Source organism: Temnothorax curvispinosus, unplaced genomic scaffold (genome assembly GCF_003070985.1).
Source record: "Temnothorax curvispinosus isolate PA1 unplaced genomic scaffold, ASM307098v1 QBEX01006993.1, whole genome shotgun sequence".
Classification (NCBI taxonomy): Eukaryota; Metazoa; Arthropoda; class Insecta; order Hymenoptera; family Formicidae; genus Temnothorax; species Temnothorax curvispinosus.
Genome location: NW_020216773.1, coordinates 164,984 through 184,258, shown reverse-complemented (window position 1 = coordinate 184,258; position 19,275 = coordinate 164,984). Strand labels below are relative to the sequence as shown.

Sequence of the window (19,275 nt, the reverse complement as noted above, 5' to 3'; positions counted from 1 at the left end):
ACAGACTGTGATATAATAAAACGAGGTATTTAATACTCGAGGGAAACAAAACAATCTATATTATCTACAATCTGAAAGTGGAGACGATCGACAGACTTCAGTTTTCTTAACATTAAAATAAAATAAAATAAAATAAAATAAGATACGTCTGTAAGCGCAGAGAAAAATTAACGGAGCTACCGGGACTCGAACTCGGGATTCTTCGCTCACACGCCTAGCACTTAGGCTGCTACCCCACGACTGCTCCACTACTACGCTAATTTCTCCGATCCCTCATCAATACTGGCCCTACGGCCCCAAATCTCCTACACGTCTTTCTTAATCATCATTTACCAGGCGACGTCGTTGCATTCCGACAGCGGCATCATCTCGCCGTCCCAGACCATCAGCGTCGTCGAGCAGTCCTCGTCGGTGCTGGACAGACCGGTGCCCACGTGGAACTTGAGGATGGACAGCCAGACGCGGAATTGCGGCTGCGGCGGCCTCGGGGCCGGTCTCCTCCACACGGTGCCGGGTCTCTGCTCCGGGAACTTGGGTAACGGGCGCGGCGGCGTCGGGCTCGGCAGGGTAGGACCGGCGCCGCGAAGATGGTACAAGCAGGTGCTGTTTCTCGGCAGGGAGTGACGGGGCGACGCCAGGATGCCGCCGCCGGTGCCCCTCAGCCAGAACTCGCAGCGCTTATTCTTGGCGTAGGTCGGTGATTCGGCGTCCACGAACGTGACCTGAAAGCCGACGCGACGCGCGTTACCCACGTTGCGTGCATGGTCTCGACGGGGTCGGGCTTCGCCGCGTCGCCGACTCACCCCTCCCACGGTCCCACCGCTCACGGCCGCCGCGCCGGAGGGGTGAGTCCGAATTGCTCGGACGATCGCGTGTTTGCGCGACTCTATCTGATGCGAATGCATTCGCTGCGGTGTGTCGTTAAGCAATTTTGTATGGGATAGCACGAATGTCAGTGATATCGTTGTTTCTGCTCTACGAGCGCCAGCTCGTTGGACTTTATGCGCGATCAACGAGGTAAAATGAGTATCCAAGCGACTCTTGATTTTCGGTAATACAGGGGTAATGATGACTTATCTCAATCTTTCAAAGGTGAGGGTTATTATCGTTAGAAATGTAATAAAATTACCCTTCGTTTGCTTTATCTCGATACACGTAGAAACTTTGTTCGCTCGTTATTTCTCCAGACAGCGCCATGTCAAAAATCGGAACATAAGACGTCTGAAAAATGTCTGGGGCCTCTTGGTAGATTAATAAATCGATTAGGAATTTTGATACAAAACGCGAATTATTTTCCAAACTTCTGTCTCTCTAATTTATGTTATGTTTACACACCTGAAGCGTTGAACTTTATAGGTGATTAAGTAGAAACGGACGCGTGTTAGACATTAATTAAGGTGGCCATTATGCAATTTATGGGAAGAGCTTCCTCTCACGTACTTGCACTTCTAATTGAAACCCATGCAGGGAATGGGGCGGCGTCGGATGTAAGAAGGTGCCATAAGGAGAGGTAGTAAACTCCACCAGGATTTCCGGGCCGCTGCTGATGGCCTCCGGCACCGGCTCCCCGCCGCCACAAAATTTTAGGATCACAGGCTCCCTGGTGGTGTATCCGTCATACACTGTTACGTAGTCCTATAAAGACAAATTTCTCTATCTCGGAGGAATAGATATACATAATTCAACAATAAAGTTTCGTATACAGACCGAGTTTCTACCTACGAAGATCACCACGAGGATCGAGCTGATTTTCATAAAGACGTACCGTTTAATTCGTTAAATTACTACAATAAGTGAGTAGATCCTTATTAGATTATATCAAAGCTTAACGTTAAAGAATTAATACCTCAATTAATCGTTAAATATTCTACTTTGAGATAACGCAATCATGACAAATATAATTATGCTAATAATATTATTCAAAAAAACTGACTTTGAAGGGCATTAGTGAACTGCTTTGAAAGAAACGAGGAGGAAACCTCATAGAGTCCTCGCTCAGACTAAATCACCGCAGGGGTGCTTGATCAAACTTGTGTGGCTGCGTTTAATTCTTTGATTCGCGATTACGCTCTGTCTACCGGTGACAGGAATATCTCGGCACTCGTGGTTTTTCCGACCGCGACAAAGAATGCAAAACTGCAAGTTTCTCTCTCCGGCAAGAGATCGCTATGCAAAAGCGACGCGGTTGCTTGGTAGACCGGTCACGTTGCCTCGTTGCGCCACGTTCTCTCTTTCTCTCTGTTTCTGTCTCGAATTTATAACAGCTAATCCAATTTTCGCGGTGGCTTTACCTACCTGAACGACGTCGCAATCTTGCCAGAGACGCAGTTCCCGGGGTGGCGCCTCGGCCTGAGTCGCTGGTCGTGCTCTTACAGCTACCAATTGGCCCCGGGGCTGTTTTACGTGTATTAAAGCGTGCTTGCCCGCCGGCACCTCGTGCTGCCTCACCTACACGAAATATGAATCAATCTATTTTCGTATCCTTTACTCAAAATATATTCTCCTCACATATAATTTCTTATTCTAATCTTTAAGTTCGTCTTGCGTGTTGCACGTGCGTGCACAGTATACCATGATTTCATTTATATTCCTTCAGCGATATCGCTGAAATTCAAATATAAATGTAAATGTAGGTGTTGTAAGACCTCACACACCAAAATAATAGTATCGATTTCAATTTTTTTTTTTACTCACTTCTACCAAATGTCAAGTTTTATGTTTAGAAATATTATTTATTTTTTATAAGAGAAGTGTATTATAGTTTCTCTATAAAAGTAACAAAATGCTGAAGTAACTTATATATTATTCTTACTTGGATTATGTAAGTCTGCGCCAGATATTAATAACTTTTTTCACAATTAGAAAATGGATTTTATGTAACATGAAAATAAGTTATAAATTACCGTTTATTCTTCGTGATTGAGCTAATAGAGTGCCAACGTAACAAATTGGTTGAATCGGCTTTTAGCTAGATAAGAGTGATAAAGATCAGAATGGTGTGTATCAGAGTTTCGGAATAAGATGAACTTTTTCAGTAGAAATACACCGACGCGATGGGGAGAGATTGCTTCGCTCGTAATCGAAGTCTATCTAGTGCAGGTCCCACGTGTCTGTCTGTCTGTTTAGTTGCACACGAAAAGAATAAATGACCACCTCAGGCACCGAAACGAGAGCCGTGAATCTAGAACTTTCGCGTATTTCGCTTATCGACTCTAGAATGACTGAATATCGAGGGAGTTGATTAGTTTCGCGGCATCGATTCGCGATAATGTATGTTTAGAGGATGTTGACATTACCGTTAATCCTAACTTCGCGACAAATTACAGCTTTCGTATATAAAACATACAGAATTGACTATTTACCAGGAAAGACGCGAGAAGCGAATAAAGCAAAGAAAGAGAGTAATAAAAAGAATTTCAAATTTCTTCTATATTCTTTTTAATTAAATTTACGATAAAAACAAAGTTCGGTGGCGCAATTCCAATTTCTTGCAAAAACATCGCCGGTCTGTTTTGCTCGCGCGTTTAGCAACTTTGCAGTGCTTGGCTATTGACCAATTTTGAATCTTTCCCCGTGCAAAAAATTATACCGGTCAGAAACTTGTCATCCGCGTTGATTTACGGGATGAGGAGGGGGCGCGGCACCGCGAGATGTTAAGGGGAAATAATGGTCGCAGGAAAGGGACGTCCGAAAATTTGTTAACCGCGCACGAGAGGAAGTGAGTCATTTTTACGACTTCCGTCGCAGGTGTGTCTGCTTGAAACAGAAATATGAGCCGTGTCAAGGCTCTGGGGAGAGCTAGACTCCCCGTCTGACTATGTCGATCGTATATCACTGCCGCGCATCTGCTCGACGACGAGCAAATTAATTCGGACGATGATACATTACGCTAACGATACTACGCTTGACACGGCGAAAGTGTTTCCCTAATAAGCAGCTAATTTTTTTCGCGTATTGTTTATACTAAAATTACATTTTAGTTTTAAAAAGTCTGCAGAATTCGAAAATGTCAACGTTACTTGATTCTATTTATGATGCTTTTTCAATAACGATATAGGATGAAAGCGCACACCACACGTTTTGCCAAATATGACAATTTAAGTGAGCCTTACCGCATAGTAGCAGGTGAGATTGCGGGGATAGAGACCGGGGAAGTTAGGCGACTGCAATCTGCACTTCTTCCGGTCGCAGTCGGTGAATATACGGGAGCAATAAGTCCCGGATATTAGGTCCCCTAAGAACTGCTCGGTGCTCGGTTTCGTAGGTGGTGGCACGTGTTGCTCGACCATTTGCACCGGCATCGCCATCGACGTGTTCGCGTACTCGGCGGACGCCGTGCGCTCGGTCGATGCCGGCGTCCCAACGACCTGCGTTATTCCTGACCACGTGACATTGGAATTTTAATCATCGACGGCGAAAATATCGGGAAATTCTTTGTCCGCGCAATTTCAATCGCCGTGCAATTTTGCGAAACGGGACAGGTACAAACTTCGAACAATCCCTCTCGAGCATTTCCTCGGAAAGTATATTCGATTATTAATTAATTCGTTATTAATTAATTAGTGTGTAGCTGAATTAAAATATATATTAAAAACTCTCTTGCATCAAGTAATAAGTTTTTATAATTGCACAATTATAATTTGTTATTATAATATAGAAATATTATAGAAAAAATAACATATTTTTATAATAATAATGTATGTAAAATAGAACAAAGCGTAAGGAACGAAGAAGTTTCGTTTCAATTTTAGTCGAACAGCAATTTACTGAAAATGTCTGACTTGTTCCGAACTAATTTCAATCCAAACGAGTGTACGAAATAAAAGCTGTCGAAATTTATCGAGGGATAAAATGTCGAGAGTGTCGTGGACCAAGTTTTGGTAAACGTGCTCGAAATCTGTAATCGAAAACTGATCACCTACCGACGAAGGGATTTCCGTAGCGCACCACCGCGTCGGACTTCCTGATCATCTTATACGCCATTCTAAAGTCGAAGTTGAATCCCGTCTGATCTTTGCTGAGCCTGAACAGCTTGAGGATGATCGAGACGCTGGGTGTCTCGCTGTAGTAGATCGCGGGTCCCCAGGACGTGCCGCACCAAAGACCGCCGACGTCGGGACGTTGCGCTTCTGAGATTTGCAGGGACCCGTCGGGACATCCCTCTGCGGTGAACGATACGAATTTGCCTAGAGTAAAGCTGTCGAAGGTCAGCTGCAATAAAAGAAACACGTCATGGGATTTGTCGCGAACAAACGTTGGATAATCTTTAATTAGAACATATAGAAATTCTTGCACAGAAAAAAATTAGTCTTTAATCAAGACGAATATTCAAATCAACACAATCATATTGTTTCATAAATAAGCAAAAATATATAATTTTCTTAAAAGAATTTTATATTCTTGTATTTCAAGAATATTATAATTTAATTTGAATATTATAATTGTCACGTAAAGAGTACATATGATTATTTTGATGATAATGATGTCTTCTTCTTCATTGTAACAAAATTGAATCAACATTATTTGTGTTCACACAGAGAATATTGAATTTTAAAATAAGGTTAAACTGTGTTTTTCTCGTTATAATATGAATATTCTCTATTCAATATTTTTTGCTTTCCACTAATTATTTTAAAAATAATCATAAAAATTATTTTTGTATAATAAGAATATATTTTTTTAAATTACATTATATATAATGCTTTGATGTATAAGTAATTTATCTTTAACGCTGTACAATCTCATTTTAAGATTTACATGTCAAAAATAAAGATATTCTCCAAATAAGAATATTCTTTTTTTCTTTGTGGATTATGAAGAAATGTTACTTTTTAATACATAGGAGTAAAATTTATTTAAAGAAGTTGCTAAGACTTTGACAATACTATCTTCAGAGATGGCACTTATTTTTACATTTATCTTGATGAGACATTTACTTTCTATGTTTGTTTTATGAACTTTTTAAATATTTCCTTCGTTCATATTTCATATAAAACTTTAATGACTAAAGTAGTTCGGAAGTAAACGAATGAGTGATGTTATTGCAGAGGCTTTCCTTTTAACGACGCCAAGCAAATAAATTCACATCGGCGTCATCGACCATTGCTCAAGCTGTCAGCAATTGATAGTCCGCACAGTTTTTCATTTGAAAGAGCAGCCGCGCTCGCCCGTCCGCGCCGCGCGATTAAAACATCGACAGAGTCCCGCTTTGACAGTGATAGAAAGCAGTTTGCAGCCATAGTCATGCGGATGACGCGATAAAGGCTTGGAGTGGCTTGCTACGGAGTAATGCACATGACTATGCGAAACACATAAATAACGAAATACTTGCTTGAGACTATTTTGTAATCAATGATTAAGTCAATTATTTGTACTACTTTTTACTTAGGTACTATTTGTAAGTGTCTTTTTATATTTTATTATTCAAGTGCGCACACAAACAAACGATATAAACGGTGGATTAAATTGAAACTTGCAGCAAATTTGTGTTGACTCGAATGTATATTGTCAGACACAGTTCTCTCTACCCGGCTGCCGCATTCTGTTTTGTATCACTGTGACTTTTAGCGGCGGCTGCGGCTTCTTTGACGAAACCAAACATCTGTACGCGGACCACCGGCATGTACAAAGGACTCTTATGACTTGCGCTATGCAGATATGAGAAAGCCAGCAAATATTGCTGTGCAAATAATTCGGTAGCTGGAGGCAGGGCAGAGTTTTTGTGCGCTCGACAAAGTTTTCGCGCTCTCGGAAACTCGGCGTACGGCCAGTTTTACAGTTTCACGTTATAATCGTCGGTAAATGTGCCGCTCTTATTCAAAAGTTCTGTTTTTAATTCCTCGTGAATCAAACGAAAATAATTTCCTTCGTTGCCGTGTGAAAAATAGACGTGTAAAAACGATGTTTTCCGGAATCGCTAATGTTCCGTCTGCGTTCCGACTGTTAAAATGAAAACTTTCTTTATTTCATGTGACTGGCTCGCGATTAGTTGCAAAGATTTTGAAGCGCGTTTCCTGGATAGCTGTTTGTGCGAGAAAGATGATCATTTGTTGAGACTCACGGCTTTCTTAATATACGATTCGATAAAAACTTAAGTATCCAGAATTTAATTTGCTACATAAATCTAGCGCCGTTCTGTATTCCGCGTTTCTTCAACGAACTATTCGTTACTTCGTTAATGCGCACTTTAATTAAAGTCCGATTAAGAGTAGCGTAATTTATTGCAAATTTTCGAGGCGCGCTTTTTTTATGGTTTATCAAATATCCTAATACCGACAATTAAATATCTCGAATCATTCGAATGGTTCGACGACTCACCTGCACGATATCACCGAAATCGTCACCTGGCGCGTTGAAGGTGAGCTTGCAAATGTAAGGCACCTTATCTTCCTTCGGTCGATGCAATTCCAGATCGTACGTCTTCCCCACGTCGCCGTAGTACGTTTTATTGCAAGCTGCAACACAAATGTTGAAATACTATCGTTATTCTTATTATCCTCACATATATTTATATGTAAATAATTATTTTATTCTTATTTATTTGTACTTAAGTATTTGTATAGCGTTAACAGTTTGCAGATTTTACAATTAGTCTACAAATGTATTCGTTATTAATTGGAAATTTGTTCAATCACTATACATTAATTGCTACACTTGTTTTTCAAATGTAAATGATTGAGACATTATTGATTACATTTCCAGATATAGATTTTATAAATAATAAGCATTCACATTATGTAATAATAAACGTACGCAATAAAAATACAGATAGCGTATATGTAATGTAATTATTTCGACTTTTTTACAAATCGTACAATTTCGATATTGGCTGCTTCCTATATTGTCCAATAATCCGTAGAGAAGTATGTTGTCCCAAAGTGGATTCCTGTCTTATCTTCTTGAAACCGATTTCTTATTACTGCCAACAACGCTGTTACGGCCGTCCGTAAATTTTCTTTCGCGAAATGGCATTTTTCAAACCGGGAAGTGCACTTCCCAGCCTCGTGAAAAATCGTATCTGTGGCTAAAAATTTATGAGAAATGAAGGTAGTCGAAGAGGGGGAGAGAGTGCCTCCCTTCCCCGCTTTCATCGTGTACTTCCTTCACAAAAAATATGATAAATGCACAATGTCCACGTTTTTTTATTTGCACGAACGTCATAATTATCTCATTCGATTATGCAACTAATTTAATAGGACGAAATATAAGTAATTATTGAATTTGCATTAATCAATTCATACGCGGCATATACTTTTATCTTGATTTTTCACGTCGTGGTTCTGACAATAAGTCATTATTTCATTGGCTATCGCAAGAATTCCATTTTAGCTTTCTCCTGAATTAGTATTCTCGCGAACAGAGTTATCGAAATTAATTCGATTACAAGGTCCTCAATATAATCATAAAATTAGAGACGGCAGATTAAAATAAAGCGTCCGTAAATTTATCGTAATAATTCTAACGACAGGAGATTTATTTACAATTTTTTTTTTAAATAACCAATACGAATGGAGGGACGGAAAGAAACGTATAAATACAATGTGTTCGCATAAATATTTAAATATTTCTCACGCGAGTAAATTCTCGAAGTTTATTTATTCTTATAATTGACGTAAAGTATTCGAGGTATCTCACATCCGTTAAATGCCCGTAGATAAAATATCGGGGGAAAGAAAGTTCGCCAATCGTCATAATCCACAGCGCGCAATATATTCCCTTTCCCTCGTCAAGCCGCGGTCGATTCCATCAGAGAGATTACGAGGGGCAATCCCCCGCGGATCGTAGAGCATGCCAAGATAAGGAATTGATGGAAGATGGTAATGAATTATCGATGAGCCGCGTCGTTTGTTTCGTGCCAGGCATTCCGGCCCGATGTTTCGGATGAGGAACGGACGCGAGGCGGAGCGGGGAAGAGGCGCATCGCAACCGCGCGCAACTCTTCCTTTTCTTCATTCATGTTTAATGACAATTGCGGCGGGACCTGGAAAAACGACGCTCAATCAAGGACCGCGAATAGGACTTTTCACGAGGGGACCGGACCGGTGAAAGACGCGCGATCAACGACCTGCGATGTTTCCGATAGAAATGCACCTCTGAGGGAGATACGACCGAATACTTATTTATTCAGAAAGATTCGCGCCACACGCAATGGATCGACGTCCAAACTGCCCAAGTGCTTATTATAAATTCAAATGGGGACAAATTCCGATTTGTCAAGGCATAAAGATATAAACTGTATAATATAATAATAATGCATATCTCTGAAGATGTTTTATCATTTCAGAGTAACACATGATTTTATGACACGCTTTGAGAAGATATCTTATGTTACAGAAAAATCACGTGATAATGCTAAAACTAAATTTTAACTGACCAAATTAATGTTAAAAGTGATTTAAAGTTATTCTGTACCTACTGCTATCTATATAACAATCTTTATAGCTCCTCTTTGTAAGTTTATAGCTCTTCCTAAACTACAAATGTAGTTCATACAAAATTACGAAGGGTCGGAATATTTTAAAGCAGACTCTTAACATTTTAGGTCCTCTTGGTTCCATAAATTTATCCTTTTATAAATTTTTAATGTCCTTTTTGGCCTTCTCGCTATAAAAAGTATTCCTTAAAATATAACAGTCGACGCGATCCGCTCGTAAAGAGATAACATAATTCGAAGTAGTAACAAATAGTCACACATTCGTTCAATGTCCGACTGTAACTTTTTAATCATTAAACTATCAAAAAATTAAGATAAAAATTAAAACTCGTTGAAAGTTTACTTCAGTGATGGTGGCATTCTCTCTCTCTCTCTCCTCTTATCGCTCTCTTAGTTTTTATCGCTCTCTCAGGTAATTCCATCGTCTCAGGGGAAATGTTACCGTTTACTTTGGAAACTAAACTTGCTCCGACTAAACTCGCGCAACTCGCTTATGATTCCCATCGATTAGACGAATCTGGAATGCACTTGTCGATCGAGCTTGCTTTGGCTTCTCTACGCCATCCGCGCCGCCCCGCCACGCCGGCTCGTCCCCGTCCTACTCGGAATTACCCCCGGTTTCTGCTCGTTACACACCGGACTATTGTGAGGCTTCAAAGGTCTCATAATGGATGTATAGGGGTGGAAATCAAGGGTTTGCCGGGGACGAGGACGCCGTAGAATCGAACGGCTGTCACATACACACAATACGCACCGTTTCCAAGCACATTCCAGGTCATTCCTAATCAGAACTCCGGCTTGGTGGATCTAATGGGTCATCTTGGAGTGTGTTAGCCTCGGCACAATCCCTTTAACAAGCGGCTTTGATATAGACTTGGTCTGGTATAGGCGACAGCTAATGATAATCGTGTGCTAAATGGTGACAAGTCAATTTCCGTCGAAATTTCGAACAATTCCGCTTAGGTATTGTTAGCGTCGAAACGTCGAATTCTTCTTATTTTATACATATTGAATCGTTACGCAAATAAATATCGCATTCCGATTATTTCTATTTTATACAAAAATTTATCAAGAAAAAGCTAAATAATAAATAATTGAAAACAGATAGTTTACACGCTAATGAAATATATATATATTTATTTATTATTGTTTGACCGCAGTAAATGTAAATTGTTAAATATTAAAGGATGAAATTTAAACCAATACCTTGAGTTAAATAACATTTTGTGATTTTTAACTACCATGTCGACATTTATTATTTTAACATAAAATAGTATTATTTTAACTTCATTTAGTTTAGTTAAATTAACGACATATTTGACATTACTTTAACAGCGTATTAGTCAGACAGTTTTCGCGTATATTAGTTATTCTGAATTTAATTAGACACTCGATATTTCGGCATCTCGTAAAACCTATTTGTTAACGTAACAATGATTAGAAGTTTCAGTGCGCCGAGTTTTGAGCGATTACGAAATTCACGTGTCCATCTGACTAATGGTCGACATAAACCATTTCATTCTGTCGGCCCGAGAAGCGTCTGGCCACAGGCTGCTGTTACTACTGCAGCGTCAAGGAGCCTCTACAGCGGTAACGTCTGACGAATGACTGGTTTCTGTCACTGCCGAGCATCCTGTGTTTCGACCGTTCAATGAAAACCGACTTTGCAGTAATTCTGTAATTAATAACGCCATTCTTAATGCAAGCCGCCGCGCCCGCGCCGTTCTATTTCGCGTGACGCTAAGCGCGATTGATTCGCTCGCAGTCAATTCTCAGTCACGAGTATTTTATAGATATTATTATATTTATTGAGAAAGTAGAATCCACCGTAAAAATTTGCTTTATCACAAATGTCATGTGTATTAATTCTTTTATCAAAATTCGTGTCAATAATAATAGATGAACAACTTGTTTACATCTTAAACAGTGATCTTTCAACGATATTAACAATTTAATTGTTTCATACTTTGACTCGCACCGTAAATAGTTAACGGAGGATCGTTCAGCTAAAGCGTGTACAGCGCAATTGAATTCGAGTTGGCAAATAGGTGCGCGCCATGCACAATTGGCGCCGAGTCAAACGTGCTTAACAATGCCTGAAAATTCAGCTGCAAAATGAACGTGCTTCCTTCTGCAGCCACGACTTGCTGGATTTTCCAATAGTTTTCCCGATAGTCGGGTCAAATGTTAAGGAACATAGATATCCAACTATGGTTCCAAGTTCCAAATTTCAAAAATATTTGTTGACTTCGGAACTATTGTCGGGCCAAATAAAATCTTGGTATTTTATAGTCTCAAATGTTCTCTAAGAAAAAGAGCGTGAATTCAATTCTCCGCGATATATCTTTGAGATTATGTCATTAGGGAACTTTCGCAACGAACGGGCAACGAACAATAAAAGAAGACGCGACTTCTCGACGCGTCTCGTCTCGTCGACGGGACACGAATTTTTCGCAGCCGGCGTGGAATAGAGGCGCGCGCGTTACATACGCGAAATTCTATGACGCGTACTTAGTTTGCCGTCGAGCGACGAATTCGCGTCGCTCCACTTGGCGCCATCGGTGTAAAAGCTGTAAAAGTGTACAACCTCGAGGAACAAGGAGAAACGCGCGCGCGTGGCAATGGACCGAAGCGAGAAAAATCGAACGCGAGCACGCGATTGCAATATGCGGTAGTTTGCAGGCACAAATATAACGGACGTTATATGTCTCTTTGGAAAATAAAAAAAATCAAATGCGTGCTTACAAGTGTAATGTAGAAAAGTTCGCTGATTAATACGCGTTAATACGTAAAAAATGGCAATTAATGTTCAAATGCTGGTGCTTAAAAGAATTCGATATAATCGAATTGATTGTCGATTTCATTTAAGATAGCACAAGTGCGCTGTCGCGCCGCGAAAGGTCTAACATATCTCGCGCGCGTTCTACGTGAAAATATTTTTGGTCTAAAACGTGAAGAAAGTAGAAGTCACGTAACGCGGCATTCAGTAATAGCGGACGTACACGTACACACATTAGTATATACTAACTTCACAAAATTCTGACGTATTTAGAAAGAGTTCTTAAAATAAATTAAATTAAAAATAAAACAGATTAGAGATAATTACGCCAAGATAATATAAATTTGGTCAATTGTCCTGCATAATATAGATCAAGTTCGCCCATGAGACATAAATGATTCACTTGTACAATCTCACCTTCTTTCGCTTGTTATCGGCAATAAATAATTGATCTCGAATAAGCGGTGAGTAGATTTCGCTGTTGGGATGTTGAGGAAGTGTAGCGATGCCGGAGTTAAGTAACAAGCGATACTCACGGATTCAGTTATCGTCTCCGCCGGATAAGATACATCCGGCGGATAATACGTTACGTAAGACTTTAATTCGCTCCGAGAAGTAGTTAACGCATTGTTTATTAGGAGCTTATCCTCAGCAAGGAAATGTTCCCGTTGTCTCGTCGAAAGAGTAAAATGACATTGATGCTGGATTAGCATAGCGGCAGGCGCAGCGTGCATTCGTCCCGCTGATGCATTTCTCGCACAGCGAGCTGTAGCACTGCGATAAGGAGTTACGGCTCCCCCATTTCAGGACAAGCAATTATATTTTTTTACACCTCGCGCCATCTCGAAGGAAATAACATGTTTTTAAAAACGATTTATTAAAAAATAAGTTAACAAAAAATAACTCATATTTGATTTGAATTTTGAAGAGACTTCAATATAAATAGCGTTTAGATTGGGAACGAGATTTTGCCCGACACGTGTGCAATTCTCGTCTTACGGTATAGTGTTCGCAGCAGTTGCATAGTTTAATTGCACAAGAGAATAATGACGTCAAGCAGCTGATCTGATAAGCGTTATTCGTTCCACAAACTAAACGAGACAGCGTACGTCCAGCGTAGTTTACAAAGAGACAACGGGGTTATATTGCAGGATTATAAATGCATGCAGTATTTTTTCCTGTTTATTTTCAAGCGCTTGTATTTTTAATATTTTTATTTGAATTTTTGAAAGCATTTTAAAATATTAGCTTACCATTCGTAAATATTACATTAATTATTACATTAATAATATTTGTACTGTTTGCGATACCTTTTAGAGAGTGACAGTGGGAATATTTAAATTTAATAAAGTTATCACCAAGGTGCATTAATTCCACGTTACAAGATATTAATTAGTTCGCGATGCGCTATTACACAACGTCGCGCGATAAAACAAATTACGTCGCTTTGCGTATATAATATACGTGTTTAACAGGTGGCGGTCTTTTTAATGCATAAGGCAACAGAATAATGTTCTTATCCGGGGATTATCTCCGGAAATGAGTTTCGGGCGAAGATTATGCCCCAGTCGCTTCGTCAACTCCAACGGCGCGGCGTGGCAACGTGCGCAAAATTCGACGAAATAACAGGAAAACCGCGGCGCGCGGCTTCGGGCACTTCCGTTAATACGAAGACAACGACATTTCGTCGATAGAATAACCGAGTTAGATTTATCGCTAATAATTAATTTGCGCTACAGCTAATAAAGAGGAGCACATACATCATGCGCGCTGTGTCGATATAGGGATAAGTAATATTTTTCATAGTCGCTGACATCGCTGGATTTCTATCCCGCCATTTTCACTGATTATATTCCATCGCTGGATGCTCACAATCAGAGAGAACTTTGATCGCACGCTCTATGTAAATTGCCCTACTTTCTCTCGCTCGTTCATCTAGCTTCACCCTGTTCGCGTCAGTCTCGCGTTGTTATTTTTTATACTCTTTTTTTATCTCCATAAAATCGGCGCGATATGATGTTGCGAGAGATTGATGATCAGGGGGGGGGGGAGAAAGAGAGAGAGCCAGTCTTTCCTCGTACATATAAGGGGACTTCAAAATATGTCTCAAAGAGAGCCATGAATTTATTTCTAGTCCAAAACTGTTTTTCGCCCGAAGTTTTATTCGCCCGGAAGTGCAACGATTCGCGCGACATAAAAATTAACAGAGCGAAGCGAAGCTTTTACAGTCTCGGGGCCGTTCGTTCTTCAGCTTTATAGAGCTGCATGCTGCAGATGTATTGATTTTACTTACCGGTAGCATAAAAAAAAAATAGATAATGAAGAGAGTTGAACGAAATAAAACAGATGACGAAAGAGGGAATTAACTGCAAGTTTTCGCAGTCCACTTCCTACTTTGTACTCAATAAAAGCTGTGACTTTTTTACCGAACAATGCAAATCTGAGATATATATATACCTTAAATGTGATAATAAACGTTCTTTTAATCATTTTACAAATATAATTGCATTCTACGATAACAAACAGAACAGCGTTGAATGCAATCTAAATTGAGAAAGCTAAAAAAGTGTACTGTTGCTTTATATACTGTAATAACGATAGAATTAATTTACGTAAGAAATTATCAGTAAGAGAATTAAGAATATTTCCTTTTAGCAACTGTACATATTTTTTGAGTAATAATTATTTATTAATGCATTTCTCTTATTGTGAGTGAAAGAGCTGTGAAAATAATTATTAAATTATTAATTTACTTTCGAAGCTCTCTCAGTAGAAACGAATGTAAAGTAAGACGAACGACGGTATAGTCGTTTTATTTACTTTACACTGACTGATCTGATTACGGACGGACTCCTTCCTGACAAAACAAATTACAAACGCCGACAGAGTATTTTTACGGAATAACAAAATTACCCTCTATTCTCAGCGAGGCGTGAAAGAGACGCCGTGAAAGATTAATCAGCGGTTTCCATGAGACCTACTTTCTCGTTTCCGTTGCGCCAAGTTCCACGCGGCCCTTCTACCTCGTTCCCTCCATTGAAAACTTTTATCCATTTATAAAATCTACGTGTGTTGTTCACGTGTGTTGCCCGCTTAAAGGGTCTCCTACGACAGAAATTATTCGTTGCACGATGTAAACGAGTTAGAGCTTCTCCGTAGATGGATAAACTACTTCGCGATATACATGCACACACAACTGTGCCTACTATTCTCTCTATCTGCGGTCGGGAAGGCAAAATCGATCTTGCAGATATTCGCTGGTTCGACCGTTCGCAACACGGTAGGTATTTATCCTGCGTTTTCGTGTAACGTCAATAGACATTCATCTACGTTCTGGGCGATCAATTATTGGCGCAGCTGTGAAAGGAATGCCATTTCGAGTCGAGCCGCTTTTTATTGTGGCACTTCGGTCCCGTTTCAATTTCGTCGGGGCGGGCGGCAGCATCGCCGTCCATGAAAGATTCATAATTCCGATATTTTGTTATCGTACGTGTCTGCCTGCGCATCGCGAATAAATCTCTCCGCGCGCTTCCAGCAGAATTTCCCTCAAGAAAACCGATTCGCAGGATGAATCGTGCGAATGCATCCGAGCAAGTTGTTTGCAGGGAATCTGAAGGTCTTAGAAATCAAGATATTTTCATAGGAATAGTATCATAAATAAATGTATGTACGTACGGTCGCTTTCAGTTATGCTTAAATATACTCAGTGAAAAGCCTTTTCTCTATAATTACGTAACAAATGTTACATCCCCTTGAAGATCCCGCTCTGTAATTATAAAAAACAACTCTAAAGAAAAGAATATACACGCCCTGAGGTGCATTATAGATGCCTTTCAGACATTCCTTGGATCCGTCTTTCTGTTTCTTAATTTAGCAAATTACTCCCTGCGAGGCAACAAATACAGAGAGAGAGAAAGAGAGAGAGAGAGAGAGAGAGAGAGAGAGAGAGAGAGAGAGAGAGAGATCGCCTGACCAGAGACGTTACTCTGTTCGATGATAACCAATTTTAACATTGATAACCTCGGCCAGTCATGGGCGCGGTATAGACAAGTTCTTTATGGGTTCTGCTCACGCTTTCCACAGTACGATTTCCATTAGTCTCAAAAGGGAGTAGAAGCTGGCGATGAAATGATCGCGCCATAAATTATGCCGGGAACTTTAACAGCTTCTGGTGCATGTGGAGTTACGTACAATAGTAGTTCCTATCTCCATGCCCATTAGCTAAATGTGTTATTTAATTTGTTTTCCATTTATAATGTAATATAAATCCATAAATTGTAAATAAAATAATAAAATCAAAATATATATCTGATGTATCTTAGAGATGAAGAATCGTACCTCCAATCTTTGTCAAAATTAGAGTTAATACTTTTTCCAATGTACCTGAAGTCCAAATTTTATAATGGTAAACAGTCTCATGTCCATTATTATATATTAGTTTGTAAGATACAATGTTTTAAAAAATCGGAAATTTTCATAGAAATAATAAACTTTAAATCCTGTTTTCTCTAAATTTCTAATAATAAAGATACGATTCTTTACCTCTAAGATACAGATATATTTTCACGTACTATAGTTACGGTATAGAGGTCTTCGGATATCAGCAGAGACATAATACACCCCGAATGTCTCCAAAAAGTCGACTTTCCGTTTCCACGAATGCTCGAATCGATTCGACCGAAAGCTCCTCCAGATTATTCGTGCAGTCGCCACTCGGCGCGTTTACAAATCTTCCACGATGAAGTGCGCCTTGTCAGAGAAAGAGAGAGAGAGAGTGCACCGCGTGTCCGGACGTAAAAGCAGCGGGGAGGCTGCACCGACTAGGTCGCCCGGCGCTGTGCAGGAGAGGAACAGTCATCGTGCAGCTATCTCTACCCCCGCAGGGGGAGATGCGGAGGTGAAGAGGCGATGCGGGATCCGTCGGAGGGTGGCGGCGCGGGTCAGTTTGACCCAAATGCGGACTGGGTTGGCCGACAGCCAGCGTGCCGTGTTCCCCGGACATCCCTTGTCGACGAGCCAGCACTCCAGCTCGAATCTTTACTTATATTTTTCCGATGGAAATACAGGCGACACGGGTGAATACGCGGCGCGTCGGATATCAATTTTCGGAGCCGATAAGTTGATCGGCTGTCACTCACTTCCATTAACTTGCAAACACGCGGCTGGTTTCTCCTGTGTACCTCCCGCCATTGACAAAAGGATGCGCGATCGGATCAATGGTCTCGTGGTCAAGACAATTTAAGTGATTATTTTGCTATCACTGTGATGATACTCTATTACAGATGAATAATCCATTATAGTACACACTTAAGTTTCAATCTACAAATCAGATAAATAAAAAGCATTTTTTATAGGAAGCATTTGAGATTTCTCGATGCATTTTTTCATCTGTTGTTTGAAGTATAAAATTAATTTAACCAAATAATTAATTTATAATTTATATAAAGCTACAGGTAAACATTAAATATTTATTGACAGACTTCTATGTGAAAGTTAAATATCGGAGATTAATACGTATTTCAATTTAAACAAAATTGTTTGTTGCTTTGTCAAATAATGACAATGCAACATGTTTCTACCTTTTGAAGTCTTTCCTTTTACATCACCGTTCAGAATTGCTATCAAATTTTCATCTCTATCCATCTAAACCATTGGATATTCTGTCGATTTTATATGCTGATGGATTTATTAATTATAGTTTGTTGAAGGGTTCCTATTAAATGGCACGGCGGCGGAGCGAAAAAAATCATAAAATTTCGATCGACGCATGCATCACTTTTATTATTCCATTAATTTGTCTTTGATATAATAGGATATTTCGCTAAAATATATAGTTACTTTTAAAGTACCTGTATTTTTATTTCTCAACGCAGTGTGATAATTGTTTGTCACAAATGTCATTTTTAGATATTTTTATCTTCTTGGCAACCAAGTAGATAAATCACCCAATATCATTTCAGAATTGCTACCAAATTTTCATCTGTCCCTTTAAAGTCTTTAAACTATTGGATATTCTGTCGATTTTATATGCTGATGGATTTATTAATCATAGTTTTTTGAAGGGTTCCTATTGAACGGCGGAAAAAATCATAAAATTTCGATTGATGCATGCATCACTTTTATCATTCCATTAATTTGTATTTGATATGTAGGATATTTCGCTAAAAAATTGTTACTTTTGAAGTACCTATATTTTTATTTCTCAGCGCAACGTGATAATTGTTTATCACAAGTGTCACATTTTTAGATATTTCTATTCTTTTGGCAACCATCAAGTGGGCTTCGCTATTCGTAAAGAACGACGACGCTAAATATTAAATATTACACGGCGTATCGCCGGACAAAATTCGTCCAGATTTATGATCAGTTCGGCCGTATTTTTCGCTTCGTTCGCTATCTTCGCTTTGCACTCGTGGTCATCGGCGTCGTCCCTTCTCGTAATCGGCGGGAGCCACATTTGTGCCAAAGCATACCGCAAGGATATATGTATGGCCTGGCGCGGGGCCGGCCCCGCTTTTAACGAAGCCCAGTCTGAAGTTACGACCGTTTGGCAAACAATCGAACTTTCGCGGCGAGTAAACCAAACTAAACGCCGCCATCCGTCGAAACTATCGTAATTTTTGCGGCGCGAAGGCGAGACGAGGGAAACGTTATACGGCCAAGTTTCTCTCTCTCTCTTTCTCTCTCTCTCTCTCTCTCTCTCTCTCTCTCTCTCTCTCTCTCTCCGTCTTTTCGTTTTTCTTTCACCTCTGGTGAGTAGACGCGTGTTTATGGTACACGTTTTCGTGGAAACTTGCGAGTTCCGTGACAAGTTAGCCGCTGAAAGTGTTGCGAATAGGAGCCAACAGCGAACAACTAAATAACCAACTTCCGCCGCGTCCATTCCTCCGATTCGCCGTTGCAGCTAAGTAATGCTTGCAAAGCACTCGGTAACTTTTATCACTGATAAGAACTCAAATATCTTTTAGATAAATTAAGATTCTCTGCACGTTCCATTCTTTCTTACAATTGTATTAGAATGATCGAATTTACTGTCGGATTAATACGCGATTATACCGCATAC

General features: G+C 39.8%; 1 protein-coding gene across 6 annotated transcripts in view; it reads right to left on the bottom strand.

Annotated features, from left to right (window-relative positions):
- The window catches only part of LOC112456604, a 200,900-nt gene that overhangs the window by 18,253 nt on the left and 163,372 nt on the right, over positions 1-19,275 (bottom strand). For all 6 annotated transcript variants that reach the window (XM_025019269.1, XM_025019264.1, XM_025019266.1 and 3 more), the window contains 6 exons: positions 7,318-7,454; positions 4,923-5,211; positions 4,113-4,378; positions 2,296-2,448; positions 1,441-1,635; positions 334-722 (listed from right to left, as the gene is read on the bottom strand). In XM_025019269.1, the coding sequence (XP_024875037.1) occupies positions 334-722; positions 1,441-1,635; positions 2,296-2,448; positions 4,113-4,378; positions 4,923-5,211; positions 7,318-7,454 (1,429 nt within the window). The remainder of the gene's footprint in view (positions 1-333; positions 723-1,440; positions 1,636-2,295; positions 2,449-4,112; positions 4,379-4,922; positions 5,212-7,317; positions 7,455-19,275) is intronic.